Source organism: Atta colombica, unplaced genomic scaffold, assembly GCF_001594045.1.
Source record: "Atta colombica isolate Treedump-2 unplaced genomic scaffold, Acol1.0 scaffold142, whole genome shotgun sequence".
Taxonomy (NCBI): Eukaryota; Metazoa; Arthropoda; class Insecta; order Hymenoptera; family Formicidae; genus Atta; species Atta colombica.
This window is the reverse complement of record NW_017259231.1, coordinates 1,111,100-1,128,123: the sequence shown is the minus strand read 5'-3', so window position 1 is coordinate 1,128,123 and position 17,024 is coordinate 1,111,100. Positions and strand designations below refer to the sequence as shown.

At 33.0% G+C, this 17,024-nt stretch overlaps 1 protein-coding gene across 4 annotated transcripts in view; it reads right to left on the bottom strand.

Annotated features, from left to right (window-relative positions):
• Positions 1-1,728: 1,728 nt before the first annotated feature.
• Positions 1,729-17,024, bottom strand: part of LOC108685014 (protein kinase C and casein kinase substrate in neurons protein 1) — a 61,505-nt gene continuing 46,209 nt past the window's right edge. For 2 of the 4 annotated variants that reach the window (XM_018189613.1, XM_018189612.1), the window contains exons 2-10: positions 10,996-11,387; positions 10,219-10,407; positions 9,265-9,285; positions 6,949-7,175; positions 6,506-6,626; positions 5,230-5,340; positions 3,359-3,519; positions 3,122-3,282; positions 1,729-2,583 (exon numbers count right to left, since the gene is read on the bottom strand). In XM_018189613.1, coding sequence (XP_018045102.1) covers positions 2,471-2,583; positions 3,122-3,282; positions 3,359-3,519; positions 5,230-5,340; positions 6,506-6,626; positions 6,949-7,175; positions 9,265-9,285; positions 10,219-10,407; positions 10,996-11,358 — 1,467 coding nt within the window. In that variant the 5' untranslated portion in view covers positions 11,359-11,387 and the 3' untranslated portion in view covers positions 1,729-2,470. The remainder of the gene's footprint in view (positions 2,584-3,121; positions 3,283-3,358; positions 3,520-5,229; positions 5,341-6,505; positions 6,627-6,948; positions 7,176-9,264; positions 9,286-10,218; positions 10,408-10,995; positions 11,388-17,024) is intronic. The other 2 variants (XM_018189615.1, XM_018189614.1) reach the window with 2 other exon arrangements.

Here is a 17,024-nt window from a genome sequence, read left to right as displayed (position 1 = left end):
TATATATATATATACCTATTTAAAAAAAAAGGAGAAGACATATGAAGACAACCATTTTTTACATAAGACACACGTATCACTTTGTTGATACGTAATACATAAACATATATGCATTACTTTATGTTTTTAAAGTTCTTATGAATAATCATATATATTAATGTAAATGTAAATATATGACATAGAACATAAGTTACTAATGTAAATTATGAAATATAAGATAGCCCCAGCTAAATAATATAAATGAATTCTAAATGCAGAAATGTATATGATGGATGGAATTTCTTCATGAATTTACTGGGACTTTCTTCGTTTGCAATGCTAATTATAAAATATTCATTTTTTTCTTTCTCAACAACTTCTCAAAACACTTTATAAGTATCACATTGCTGAAAGAAACAATTTATTTACAATAAATGTTCATTATTTAAAATGTGTCTATACCATAGTAATGTGTGTACTTGATATTTTTATTGAAACCTTGTTAAATAGTAACGTTAAATATAAGATTCAAATACATCAGTAAGCAAAATGTTATACTATATTTTATTAAGAAGATATATTAATTATATACGATATTGTATTTCTTTAATTAATGCCTATTAGTTATTAGTGATAAATTTCCAAGATAATTTCTCTGAGATAAAATTTAAGTATAAATAATTTACAGTCCAATTACATTCTAAAAAAATATCTTAAAAAAGGATTTTTAAGCTTTGTGTGCTATAACATATAAAAAATAATCTTTATTATTTTTTAATTTTGGCGACATATTTGTGTAATTTCAATATATATTTCACATAAAATTTCGATGTTATTTTCAGTTTAAGCGTAATTGTACTTGTATCTTTTAAGATATTTTTGTTCTCAGTTTCGTCTGTATATTTAAAACATGAATAATTCATAAATATAATACGATAAATCGATAAAATGTTGTTTTTTTTATGTAGAAGTCATTTATTAAACATACATAATAAACTTTATACACAAGCTACAATTTATATATACTTAACAACTTTGTGTTTGGAACTGTGAACACACTTTACAAAAGGTAATTTGGAGGATTAATTAAATGAATAATTTTTAAAAAATCAGTCAAACTGAATTTATAATTTTACTATATATTCTATACGATTATTTACATAAATACTGTGTACATAGACACGACGTATTTGCAATGAATACTTTGTTTTTTTCAATACCTATATTATAATAATCATAAATCAAGTATCTCTATGACTTTGCAGCTAACGCTGATTAGATAACTTGGAAGATGTGTATACGAAAAGAGTTTTTTTGAAAATAAAAACGTTAGCTATATGTTAATTTTTCATGCTAACTCTCTAGAATCGCATACATTTAGTTTCAGAAAAACTTATTTCATTCAATATGCGTGATATTTGGTAGGTATGTATTATATTATATTAATTAAAGTAACGGTTAATGCAAGACATTTTTATCATTTTCGATGTTTACTATAATTAATTTTGAAATATATGAAATATATACTTCCTTTCAAATGAAAATAAATGATTAAATAAAATTTTCTTTCAAAGACGATTTTCATACCGGATTTATACAAGTTTACATGTATATGTCTATAAGATATACTTTAGATGAAAATATTTTTCTTTTATAGTATATTGATAATTGATATTTATTTCATCAAATTATTATCTCGACTATAAGATTTAATCAATAAATGAAACAATTATTGATTTATAGGTCCCGAATCTCTTTTTATACGAAATTTATGCTCGTTCAAAGTTATGTACTGTGTTTTTTTACGTTCACCTCAAATTCATTAAATGACAATTAATAGTTTACATATTGCTAGGCTCTTACATCTATTATGTACAATGACACCATTTATATAGACATTAGTTTTTAATAGTACTTCTTTTTTAATAACAATAAATTAAATAGAACTCTCATCGCGTTTCAATCGAAAGATTCTTTTTGTTACAACAATGAGTTACAACAATGAATCATAAAACGTACAATATTCCAATATTCTAAACTTGCTATACACGCGCCATATGCATGTAATCCATATTTATCTATAGAGTCTAACTAATGAAGGATTTTTACTAACCTAGCTATCTAAAAACAAATTTCATTCTGAGTGAGGGGTATATCTTCGTGTGGTAAACTGTTCCATTTTAATCCCGCTAATCGCGAGGAAAAGATCTTGAAATGGAATCGCCACTCGCCATTTATACAATTTGTAAATGCTGACAATCAGTTTGCGTTTCACCTAGGGGTATCGAATTCAGAAATTTTTGTAACTCATTTCTTCATTCAATTCATTCATCATAAGCCACATAGTTCTACAGGGCGCCGCGAAACTCACGTCCCGCCAAATTTCTACTCGCGCAAACAATAGCGAAGAGAAATGAAACGCAATCTTATTCTTCGCGGAGATTACATATTTAAGTAACTAACTTGTGGATTTGGCTTTGCATTAGTTAATCTATTGCGACACCAAGCCTACATAATTTGCCGGATAAAGGCCTACTCTGCCGTCCTTCCTTCCTTTACACCATCCCTGCTCGTCTTCATCTTCCAGTTTCTCGAATACGTCTCCTGAAAAAAAATGGAATTCAAATTATTACTATTCGATTGTCGCTCAAGTTATATTAAGAATGTTTTTTCTTTTTAACAAAAGTAAAAGAATGACAGATTTTTCACTACATATTATATTTTTGAAAATACAAAAGTTTAATAGTGATTTAAAACTTGGATAAAAAATTATTTCATAAATTATTTATTTCAATATTATAATATTTATTTCAATAAAAGACAGATATATTTTTAAAAAAATAATTAAGACAAAATAAGAAATTTCATTTAAACTACAAAATAAAATTGCATGTTAAATATAAATATTAATCTTATTTAATTGTTTCATATATATATATATAAAACATTCATTTTTATACAGAAAATATAAATTTTCAATTCTAGTTATTTTTTTACAGAGACTATGCACCTCATACTACCTTAATTATATGAACAAGTTCAAACAATTATATCACTCCTTTACTAAACGTAATTTAATCGAGTCGCTCAAATAGGATTGAGCTCTGAAATTTTGCGAAGGACCATGCCTTTTCTGTAATACCTTGTTTAAAACTGAGCTCGTCCGCTTCAGCACCTTCGTAATCGTACAAAGCACGTACGGGAACACCAGGTTCTCCATTATCGACCAGTGGTTCACCTCCGTCCTCGTCCCATTCCTCCTCTTCGAATGGATTCGATTCTTGCTTGGCGTTGGTACCGTTACTGCAATTATCGTGCATTAATAAAATTATATTAATACAAACATCAATTTATTTCTTGCGAGAATCTTATAACTTACGTAATAGTCGTAGTCCTGTTGACGCTGTCTGTCTCATTCTTCTCTGAAGATTGCTTGCTGGAACTTATGGTATCCGTTTTGTTATCTCCGTGATTGCCGTCCGCTGATATCACTCGTGTGGCAGGCTTCGATTTTGATTTGTTATTGACTGGTGGATATTCCTGTTTGAACGGGAGAGAAGAAGCATTTTAGATACGTTTCGATGAAATCTGCGTAAGTGCGTATTGCGGTTATCGGATGCACGAATTTCTCATGAGAACGCCATGCGTGCAACCAAGTGTATAATGATACGAGTCGTTCGCTGCGAATATTTTGCGCCTCAAATGAGCATGCCGACGATGCATGTGCGAGTAAAGCTATCGCTATCTCGCTGTGTATCTTCTCAATAATCTTGCATGCCTCAAGAAGATTTATTATCTTGAGGCTTACATTCGACCGCGATAAGATTCGATAAAATAAGAAGAGTCTATATATTTTTATGGAGAAGATAGCATTCAGATTCCCATTGTGATAAATGTACCAATTTGAAAAAAATGCGTATTTACAAAGCAATTAGATTCGAGATTACGCTTCTTTAAATAGACAATTGTGACAATGGATATTTCTCAGATTAATTAATGAATAGTTAAAGTATGCCATTTTAATTCTATATCACCGATCATTGTTATTGCGTTATTGACGAGACATATTTTAAACAAGATGTCCTTGTACGAGAATAATAATTCAGCTATCAGCTATGTACAAATAGTTTTATGCTGTACCATGCAAGAAATTAACATACAGAATCGCCCGCAACCGTCATGTTTCCTTCAAAACTTGTTTGTCTTTCGTAATAATTCGTTCAATATCTATGTAGATAGTTAATTACCATTAAATCACCTCGACTACTATACGTTAAAAGTCTATTAAAACACAGTTTATAAATATTCAAAATTAAGAAGTTTCTAACTGGAAGAAATTACGACAGTTTTGATGCACACTCTGTTGTTATTCTTCCATTTGCGAAATTAATTTTGTATTAATTCCGTTATTTGGTTTTCCATGTGACTGTCATTGTAATTTTTAAATATTTTTGAATATATAGATGTTGCATATAATTTTTAACAATCGGTTGCAGGCATATGTGACTTAGGCTAAATTTAACGATTTATACACGTATATTTCTTAATAATATTATAATTGTCCATACCGTATACCATGAGCAGGATAATAAGCGTCTTGTAAGAAATCGATTTACAAACTTTCGAGGCTCGGACCTTTTCTAAGCTTGGCTAGCTTAAGAAAAGTTTGTAAGGCGCAATTATTTTTATTGGATATCGATATTATTTATCTCTGTACGATTTTTCTTCCATCTTATGAGAATATTATGAATGAATTTATTCGAAAGAGGTCAGAAAAAAGAAATCAAGAATCTTCCTTCGATTTGATTTTATTCTTTACTCTCTCGAATGTCTCTCAGATCTTTGCCGCGCTATCTCTTCAGTTTGTAAATTCATTTCTGGTGTACCTGCTACAGGAGGTTGTCCGTGTTCACCTTTAGGCACAGATTCGTGCGATTACGTGCGAGCACAAGAGCGGAGCGGATTACGGTTAATTCGGTTAGAGCTAGAAGCTGAGAAAGGAAACCCATCCTGGATGACCTCGCGGCCAGCTGGGACATCCGTTAAAAGCTGTCGCGTGCCAGCCTAACCGATGCCGGCGATCTTTTTCTTTCTATCCCATTCCCTCGACCAATCGATTCGATCGAGACGAACCAGCTCGTCGGCATAGATACATAAGTAAGGCAGGTGGGTAGATGCGCGCGAATTGTGTGGAGAACAGTTAAAGTGAGATTGGCGCGTCTTGTGTGTAACGTGTAAACAAAACTTTACATGCAGATCCTCGCCGACCGGGCGTTGATTGATGAGAGTGATGGAGCCTGCCGGGAGCGCCTCCTTCGACTTCGAGCCCTTCGTGATCTCGCGGAACTCCTCTGTGTATTCCTGCATAATAGCAACGTCCCAAAACAATCACATGCATGCATTCTCTCTCTTTCTCTCTCTCTCTCTCTCTCTCTCTCTCTCTCTCTCTCTCTTTCTTTCTCTCTTTTCTTCTTGTTTTATACTTCCTTCTCAAATATTAAGAGTACAATATCATAATGTGGGAGCTTTCGATATTATTTAAGTACTCTTGAATTGAAAGAAAAGATCAGGCGAGAGAGACGATGGTATTGGGGCTGGGTATTACTCTAGCAACGAATTTAACCCTTGACAGACATTTCAGATATATAACATTTGGATGAGTGATAGTATGATTGCGACAACAAATAATACAGTTTTTTGCGTAAAGTTTTTCATATAAGTTAATTAAAGGAGAACTTTTTTCAAATAAAGAGGATCGGTAACCCGTAATCATAAGAAAACAATCGATGAATTCACGTTATGTACAGCGACCGTGTGAATTTAAATACTATTTTTTGAGAAAAGTAAAAAATCGGAAAATATCACGCTTCCGAACGATATATAGGCACATTCGAAAGATTACGGTTAAGAAGCTTTGAAAACTGAAAAAGGCAAAATATTGTTGTTAAGCAGAATATTTTTTTCAAAGGCGAATGTACAAAAGAAAGCATAATTCTTATTTTAATATATAATAACAACTACGGAAAAGATGACAACAGCAACGAATGGGAGGGTTAAAAACGCTGATGAAGAGTATTCCCGATTTTTTAGAGCTCCTTATTTTAGCGTAAAAAAATATGTAATAATTATCATTTATTCTTGTAAAAATCAATATATCATTTATTGCTTGATTTTGGATGGAATTTATTTTTCAATGGAGATTTATCTCTTCTCTAGACATCTCTATCTCTTATCTTTTTAATATTTTTCAGAAATCAGAACATTCAGAACGGATATAATTGTGTTCCGGCAAATCGAGTACTGGGAACAAAAGAAGTGTGCAAAGGCGCACAGAATATCCAACAAGTAACAAGTATGATAAAATTATTGTAAAAAAGGGGAGGACAACTATATAGAGAGTAATATTCAGTCCACGCTACAGCTAATTGTTGTCTAATAACAGATTTTCAACCACGAGCAGGGCTTTTACATGCGACAATAGAGCTTTTGTAGAGCTGTTTTTAGCGACAAGCGTAAAGCGACTTACTTCGAACTGCGGCCAATTCATAGCCATATTGACGCCGTGATTATTAGACCACCACTTGAGGTCTTTCTCATGATCGGCGTTATTTATCGTGTGATAAAATTCTTCATATATCTGTGGAAGCCTAAAAACAGTAATACACAATCTATAATAACAATTAATGATGATATATGGAAGTTTTGTATTCACCAAACATGAAATAGGCAGGAAGAGACGTGCTTTCAATTTCAGTTTTATTTGGATTGTCTAGCAAAAAATTGTCGAGGCAAAATTAAGAAAATTAATTGAGTGATGAAATGAAAGTCTCTAATCAATGTTGATTATAATAAACGATCGTGTCGCATTCGTGAGCAGAATATCGATTTTTATAGAGAATATGCATCTTCCGAATTTGCGATTACGTAACATTGCACAATACGGTTGCGCAGTACTAGGAAGGGACTTACACTGGATCTTGCGATATGTTCAGACACTTGTGAATACCGAAGAGGACATCTTTGAAGAACTGTAATCGCTGCGCTTCCATCTCCTGGCACTTCTCAAAGACTTGCGTCATATCTTCCATGTACTTTGGATTATATTGATTGATTTCTTGAAGCGATGCTTCGTACTTCTCCTTCGCCTTTTGCACTTCTTCCTTCGTTTTTTGCACTCGGTCCTGCATTTTCTTCACCTGTCGAAAAAGACGAGAAAATACTTAGAAATACCTTACAGGGAGCGTTCCTCTTTAACGCCGAGTTGAAGGTAAAGGTCGGTATTGATGAGATGTAATCTAAGAGTTTTTGATCTTTGAAGAAAGAATTACTTCATGTGTGCAATTCTCTAAATGTTACGTACTTATGTAATTGATTAAAACAATAATTTAATAGGCCCAATTCTTTATCTTCAATCTCGTTTAGCTCATCGCCAAAAAGCCAAAAATGCTTTTTAACGATGTTCAGCCGTGGATGCCACATTGAGAAAGGAGACAAGAAATATATGACAATTTCCGTACGTCAAAATGTGCAAAAAAGTACATAATTTTGCTACTCTTGCTAAAACAAACTACATATTAATTAATCTACTTATATATACGTTTATTTCGCCATGCAACTACAGGTACATAATATATAAATAATGGCCATTCTATCATAATAATTATTCTTCTATCATAATAATTTAGCTTGCATCTCCAAGATTTTAATATTTTCAAATTAAAACTAGAATTTATTGTTTTATTCTTTTTGAATTAAAATTAGAATCTATTGATGTTTAATATAAAAAGGATAATATAAAAAGATTCGTTTTATTAAAATGCAATATAAAAATTTTACAAATGAGCATTCGATGCGAAATTTAACAAAATTGTTTACATCTTTATGAGAAAGTTTGCAATAGAACTTAAAATGATCTAGTAACACCGTAATCTCGCTGCTTTACATAATTCCATAATTACAGCATTCACTTTCCAACCGCATCGCGGTGAAGACAAGGTTGAGGTCGTTCGAGTGAAATTTATGTCATTATTCGATTTTATAAGAAAGAAAAATGTTGAACGTGTGCTGCTCGAGCATTGTGTGCGAGCGAGTGCTCTTAGAATTTAACGCAAAGAGATTTACGTAGACCAACTCATGAATTATCCATATTCCACGCACGTGCGCCGCATTTCTTCGTCTTCGTACCGACTCTGGCGTTTACTAAATTACGATAATACACGTCCAACTGTAGGTTCTTTCAATTGCGAATAAGGCTTAATCAATCAAGCGACGGTACAGAAATTATACCCGTTGTCATTCTTTACGTAGCAACCCTTTAAATGTACAGGCATTCCGAAGAATTATTAAGTAGCAATCCGATATAAATAAGCTAGGCATGCTCTAATATAAGAAATGGATCGAGATCAGGAGTTGATAAGATATAGTTACATATGAAGAAAGGAAGATACACATATCGCAAAAGAATATTTGAATAGGTCTATGTTTATTCAGATTTCGATCCATTCGACTAATTTACTCGAGCAGATACTTCTCGTGCGAAAAGACATTAAGTTTTGCTTACCAGCAGAGCCTTCTGTAAATAAGGAAAAAAGGAAAAGACATAAATTTCTTAAACATGCTACATGCAATATCATATACATACAAACTGAACGTCGCCTATTTTATTATCCCTAAGGTTTTTTGGTATTCTGAGGCTCCATGCACCACATCCACAATCTGTCATCTAAAAACGTCGTTAGCCTTCTTTCAGAGATGTCTGTCTCCGCATATCAGGATCGATGTTGTGCCGATTATTGAGTCGTGTGCTCGCAAATTCTGCCAATGATCCCGATTACACTCTCAGAATCATCGAGAAACACGATTTCTTTTTAATTTTAGAATTTACTCTAGATTTATTGTATTACAATTTCTCCTCCGTGATTTTAACGGTAATTAGAACAATATATAGCGAAGATAGCGAAACTCAGATGGAAAGCTACAATACAGTTTTTCTTTCGCGTTACAGAATCGCGTCCCGTCACTCTTGGGTATCATTCGTATAATTACTACTGTACAAGAAGCGGAATGAATGTACGTGTGTATCGTTCGGTTTGTACTGCGATCGTTACAAAGTATCCTTTCCGTTCCGAATAAGAGAGACGTTGGGCAAGAAACACACAGACGTGCAAGAGGAACTCCGCGTTCAGAAGCGAACGAGAGTCGCGTATCGTTAGCTTACCGCGAAACGTCAAGCAAGAAAAGAGTAGCGGCGCATGCAAGAATTCTTAAGAATAAGGTGTAACGTACGTTTTCAGAGCCTCGGGCCATCTGTAAATAATACTTGCTAGAGAACAACTGTATCTACCGTATATAGAGCCGCACTTGAGATCGAGATGCGCGACTAAATGTTTATACAATATAAGATGTTAATAGTACGTTGCGCTCGTTTAGAATCCAGTTGTCTCGTCGACTCGAAAAGAGTATCAATAATAACGCGAAGGGATTTTGCGAAATCAAGTCACTTAATTCACAGATTTTAATCGCATATTCTACATAGCGATGTTAATTAAAATAATTAATTTATAACGTGCACGTTTGCTAGTTATCAGTTATGGAATAGAACACTAATTTAATTTGTCATCAGTTGCAATATTTTACATGGAAATAACAGTTTTAGTGAAGTATAAATTTAGCTAAATATAGATCTGAAAATAATTTTGTTGAACTATCGAAATAATTATAATAAACTAAGCTAATTACTAGATTGTCAAAACTTTTAGTGTTCATCATGCTTGAATTTTTTCTACCTAATTATTTAAATAGTTCTACAAAATTATTTTCAAATCTACATCTATATATCTAAATTTTTAGATATTTCAACAAAATTCATGTACGTATCGTTTACGTACATTACGTATGTTCTATTTATATTTTCATCTGAATTCCAATGTAGTTATAAATAATGTATAAAAATATTTAACAGTAAATCTGAAAATTTTTCGTGTTCTGTATCATAAAAATGTTATTACATAATATTATTGTAAGTATATTACTTCGTTGGAAAGAAATCCATGCGATTTGCGCGATTGTATCCACGACGCGGCTCAATTACAATCCGCTAGTCTTTTTAAAAGTGAACGTAAGACGAAGTGATTTCATGGTAATATGTGATATGTTGCGCAGAGTCAGTTAATAGTACGTTACAAGTGACAAGTGATGTAACGGTCCGGTAGGATACAATGGAAATGTAACAACATTCACCTGATCTGGCGAGAGAGAACTGTCCGCTGAGGCGTTCCTTTCCATATTCGCCGCGGTCCGCTCGGTTTTACAGCTGTTGTGATACTCTGCTTTCGCCTTCTCAACCTTCTGCAAAAGTTTTGCCCATGGCTTCTGCGCCTTCTTAAACGAGTCTTCCATTTCCTTGCGCTCCTTCAGGGTCATCATCGACTGCAATCACGGAACCAAACCCGTGCGACATCAGCCACTATCACAGAAACTCATTTAAAGTAAATCATTAGCTGACAAACATTAGAAAACTATTTTAATAAGTATATGACAATCGATAACTCAAAATAAATAAGTATTGATATTTTCAGTTGAGTGAGATCTTACGCCTAATAATTTCTATAAATTTTAAACATTTCACCACTTGTGCTTTTACAATCACGTGCCGATTACTATTCGGTCTTGAAACATAGTGTTATGCCAAAGCTGAAAATGTAATGTCATATTATTAAATTCATAATCAAATTAATATATAACTGATGCCAATAAGCTTATAAATCTAGAAGGAATTTATTGCGAAAATCAGAAAATTAAACCTCATTTTTTTCAAATTAGTTGAAAATAAATTAAGATTATTCGAAACTTAAGCCGTTTACTATTTTCTCATTGAAAAATATGAGAGAAACGAAATAGTTTAGCGATCTTGTCGTTCATCATTTCACGAGAAAAAATTCAGAAATTTCATGACATGATTTCGAAATAAAAATTTAAAAAATTCATCGATCTCAATGTATGATACCGCCCTTTTACCTTGTGATACGTATCCTTTTGCCACGTTTTGACTTGTTGAACGATGTCGTTGCAAAGATTCTCTTTAACCCTGAGATGAAGATCGCAGAGCCGGTCGGATTCCACCAGGACGCCCTTCCACGCTGCCTCGGTTGTACCATATTCGGGTCCCTTCTCGATTTTATCATTCCAATTCTTCGACCAGTTTTTGAGCGCCTTGGCATAGTTCTTCTCGATTTCCGCCCTTTCCTGAACCAGAGCTATCAAACTGTCACAGAGCTTGTGGCCGTCCTCGATCCTCCTCGTAGTTCGCTTGTAGTTACCCGGCTCCCAGAAGGAGTCTGACGTCGCTATCAGCATATTGTCGTCGCTGTGATGTGACATCTTAGCCTAAGTCGAGAAATCCCCTTCACCTGGAAATAAAAGTGGAACGGAAGATTAAAAAGATGAAAAGTTATTCAATAAGTGGAGGAAAGAAATTTGATAATGCGTCATACAAAATTTTATGATACAGAATAAGTGATATTTAATTTAGGCTCCTTTATATCATCGTGTATTAATAGCTTTTGAATCTACATACGCGATAAAAAAAAAATCTCTCGTAAATTACGGTCATTATTGTTTCTACATAGAACTGTTATAAGACCGATAAACACTATTATATAGGACTCATTTGAGAAATGAAGAATACAATAGAGACTTCATAAGAGAAAGACAAAGTATTTAAAGAGAAAAATTATTCAAAGATGAATACATTATTACAAAACAATAAAGAAAAGAATTCAATTAGGAGAATAAGAAATTATGTTATTATTAGTTGTGCGAAATATCATCTAATACGTGATATTTGAACAACTATTCACATCGTTCGATTAGTAAGAAATATTTATTTGAATGATATTTCTTATATTGTCTTAGAGAAACGTATGAAAATACTACAAATGTATTCACGCAGAAATAAATTTTAATTTAAATATCCAATTAATCGGTTTCTACACAACAATTAAATAATAATATTATCAGAATATATATTTTAGAACATACAATTTTTTAATCCAAGATATTTTAAGATGAATTTATGGAAATCTTCGATTTCTTATTTTACGTATTTCTGTTAAATATAGCGCCATCTTTCTCTGTTTTATATTTTGAAAAGTTGCAAATTCCTTGGAGCCTTGGATTATCGGTGAGGAATTCACGAGCTGTAAATGGACGTGTAGCTATCCTTACGTAGGAATGTTGAATATTTGCTAGAGCGAGCATGATAGTTATTGGATTACGCTTTGGTTTGGATCATCGATTGGCCCAATTTGCGAAGCCATCAAAATCTGCTTCGACATTCGTATTCGCTGACACGTCGTGATATGTTTATGTATCTTGTGAATTATTCGTTCCGCGTATAATGTATTAGAGGAATAACACACTAAGGCATTGGTCGCGCAAAGTTTTATAAATTTTTTTAAGTGATTGACAAATTCATGATTTTTCATTTTTATCTAAAATAATCCAATCAAATTATACATGAATTATGTCGATCGATGCAGAGATGAGGTAAAAAAAAAAAAAAAAAAAAAAAGGGATTCATTGAAATAAAACTGCCATTAAGAGGATATTCTCTTGGAATCACTCTGAGTCTCTCGCAAAACATGATTTTATTGCAAGGCGGCAAGTCAAGAGAATGAAAACTAGCGTCTGTACGATGCTACACGTGCGGTGATTCTCGATTGGGTCAAGCGGACTAACAATTAGGTGCAGCGGCTCGGCGAGGCTCGTTCGTATGCAAATGCAGTGCATCTAGCATGCATTCGCCGACTCTAGTCATCAACGGTTACGGAATTGCTTGATGGAATTTTATGGTTAACAACATCAGCGTTGCTTGTTGTGTTCTAACAGCGTAAATTATAAAGTATAAAAACAGCTTCATTTCAGACAAGAAAAAAAGGCATCCAAGTTATTGTACAATAGATGCTTAATAAATGATGATAAATGATGATGAAGATGCTTAATAAATGCACAATAGAAGAATTTTTTAATTATAAAAAAAAAAGATTAAACTGTTTAGTATTTTTTAGATTTTTAAATATCAGAATATAAAATTTATTATCAAGTATATATGCTATAACTATCAAAAATTTTGTAAACGAGTATAAAAAAAAATACAAGCGTGTTAAACTGCTCTTCATTAGATAAATACATACGAACAATGCGACCGCAAGGTTTGCTATGGGATCGCAAGGGAATGAATCAAAAAGGAAACAAGTGGCTGCGTTTAGTAACGAGACAATAGCTCGTTCGTGAATATATGGGAGTGTTCGTGGACCGTGCGTCGAGAAACGTCCTTGCTGAAAACCGAAGTCTCCGGTGAAAGTCGACGAGAATGAGATCTAGAGACGCGAGATCCGTCGTTCCATAGATTGTAAGATACCTCATTGTGGAGCGAAAAAAAATTAAAGTTCCGTTGTTTCCTCGGTTCTTGAGCTCGTCTTCTCATACTGCAAGTCGACAACTTGCGAGGGAAATGAAAAAGCATCAGTCAAGAAGAGTTAAATGTATGATTATATACTATCTGAATTGAAAGATCAAAGATATTGATTCCACGATGAAAGTTAATTGTATAATTATGAGAAAAAGAAAAAGAAATGCAGACAAATTTTATCACATTTTTTAACTAGTAATCAAATTCATAATTATAACAAACTACTGAAGTTAAGAACAGTTAATGTAATGAAATTACTATCTGAAAGATCAAAGTATTGATTTCACAACGAAAGCGAATTGCATAAGTATGAGAAAGAGAAAAAGAAATGCAGACAAACTTTATCACATTCTTTAACGAGTAATCGTATTCATATATTTATGACGAATATTAAAATCTATATCCGTTAAAAATCAAGATCTAAATCTCATGATTTATCGTATTTCTTAGCTACCTCTGGAGCTAGTTGCATGCCTAAATGATTAAAATTATTAGGTATTATGTATAATAAACCATCGTTTCCTGAAAATTATCATGCAGTGCTTTGATTTATTAGATGTTCGCATAGAAATTTGCAGAGTTCTACACACTGCGACAAGAGATATCGACGTAGGTTTAGTGCTTCTCCAGACTAATTTGCATGGATTTTAATGCAAATGCTTATGAGAATGATATATTCTTGAACAGTTCTGTAATATGCATATAGAATCATACGTTTACGTATCTTAGATGAATGCATTTGTACCGTGCAACTGTGCACTTTCTCTCAACGAGTATCCTAGTGAAATAGAAGACTGTATAATCTTCAAAGAATTATAACCAACATTTATGCTCGTTTCTTCGTAGATTAACTTTAATCTTGGTTTAACTTACTTTTTAACTTTTCTTGATTCTAAGAATTAGAAAAGGATAACGAGTAAATTAAATCGAGATTAAAGTTAATTTACATTTGGTAGAAATGAACATTAGATATTAAAAGACAGCACTTTTGCGTTGTAAAAGATTATGTCTGTATTTCTTGAGATTGAGATCTTTTTAATTTTTTCTACATTTCTTAGCATAATTATTGCAACGTGATATTTTATTTATAGTATTTTAGTGCATTTTAGTGGCATTTTATTGATTATTGATCAACAGCAAAGTCAAAATAATTTGGATGCTGTAAAAATTAGACTATGTTGATGTCTGTAGGAAGGAAGAGGAAGAAATCATAAAGGTGACGAAGGAGAATAAAGAGACGTGGGCCGAGGAATGCCACTAGACCAGCCCAGGGAATGACCGATCAGCTTGATAGGTCGAGGAGAAGGTCATATCAAGGTTCCGAGTTGAAATCCAATTTTCGGCGTCATGGACAGATGAAATAACGAATTGTAACTTTCCATCTCGCGTGTATGAAACACGCTGCACGTTTCCTCGACGGTCGAGCCCTTTCCTTCGCTTCGAACTCGATCGGAATGGGCACGGTCGTTCTGGATCGTGGAATGTTGCTCCGCTGGCTGGATCGCTCGCGATCTCGAAGGTGCTGTTGAGCGTGAACGATTAATCGATTACGTTCTTCTTCGTGCAAAACCGCAGGATTTGTCGGTAGACTGTGGGGGACAAAGGAGGAGGTTATATCGTGTACTAGCATAAGATACGATTGACGCGAGTCATGGTTCACGTAATGAGTTTTTTTAGTCACTAAAAAAACTCATTACGCTGAAATAGTCTAACGATATACTAAATAATTGGATATTGGACTTAACGAGATTGGACTTCGGAAATACAGTGTAATAATACAGTGTAATAATTTATCATCGATGAGGAAGCAAGGCGGTACAAGTATGTATCTACAGATTATAGCTTATATAGATTATAGATTAGAGCCTATATATTAGATTTTGTATTAATTGTATTTGTGTATATCAAATATTATTATATATATTAAAATCTTGAATTTAATTAGATTAAATTGGGCACCTTAGAAAGTAATTGGGATCAATGTTAAATCCTTATAATTATGTCACCATAATGTGAATAAATTTCCAAGTATTTATGCTTGCTAAATAAGGTCATCTTCAGCCTTAAAAAAAAAACGATAACTAGAGCTAAATTACACATGACATTGAAGTAACGTGTATGCGGTTGACATTTCAAAAGCCGCAATGTTGGAAAATGCCGCGTACGCAGATACCATAAAATATGTCACTCATATTTTCGTGAATAGCAAGGTCGAGTCATCGTAATCATACGTAACTCTATTAAAAGAAATTTTTTATATTGTACTTCGATAAAACTGAATGTGCGGAATTTAATAATTGCAATCGTGCAATTGTATCGTTATTTGCATTCGTAAATTTCATTGTTAAGAGGAAAATCTCGTGAAAAAATTCATGTATAAATAAAATATTTTCCAAAATTTTTTTCAAATATCTTCATTTATAAAAATAAACTAGAATTTTCAGCGTAGAATTATATAAAATTCATGTATATCTTCATTTAGTAGTAATTTTATTCGCAGCTATACCAGCATTATAAGTTTTACAATTTTCCGATCTATTGATGATAAAATTTGTAAGTTAATAAAACGTTTATCGGTTATTAACGATAGAATACCTTCGGTAACAACCTGACTTTGCGCTAATGGCGCGTGCAAGAGAAACGCACGAACGTATCATATGCTGAATCATTATTGTCGCGTCGTTGTTTTGTTATGTCATTATTATCGCATATAAGGGTGTCTGGCATCGTACGTGCGTTATATCTTCCCAAGTATCTTCTTAAGCATGCACACGTGTTGTCCTCGTTGAAAGTTGTATGCTTTCACGTACACACCAGTACGAGGCCGCAAAACTCTACGTGTATTGTACAATGCTTGGAAAACTCGCAAAACGTAATTTTTCCCCGTAATTTTTTTATCTTTTAAATTCCACTTCTTGATTTCTTTAATCAAAGAAAATTGCAAATGATAAAATACGAGAGAAAAGAGTGCAAATCACTTTTTATGTAGCGCAATTACAACACAATTAATAAAACAGATATCTACAGAGTCCATTTAGTTAGAATGATTTTTAAAATATAGAAACATAAAAATATTTTATCTAATAAAATAAATAAAAAAATATGTCCTAATAAAACACATTTCCATCGCTATATAAAACAGTGTTCGTATAAATTTCAAATTTCAAATTTCTTTTCATATTTTTACATATTTTTGTTCACGAGAAGAAATAGAATATGTTAAAAATAAAATTTGTTAAAATTAATTTACTCAGAAATTGTGGAGAAAGAAATTCTTTCTTCAAAGAGAAATAGAGGAGATAGAAATAATTCTATAAAAGTCGCTCGAAGTCGCGGCAGATGGACTTCGCGCAGTCTTTATGTTTTTTTTTAAACGCTCCGATTGCAGATGACATCATGTATTCATCTTCGCTCCGGATGAAGTGTCTTGTGGCTGAAAGCGCGGATAAGATAAAGGGCTTGTAAATAAACGTGACTAACCGTAATCTCTCATGTGCAGTGACGAGAAGATGTAAATGCTCCTCCACGATGCAATCTCTAAATAGCAGGGGTGATTAACGACGTACAAGATTTG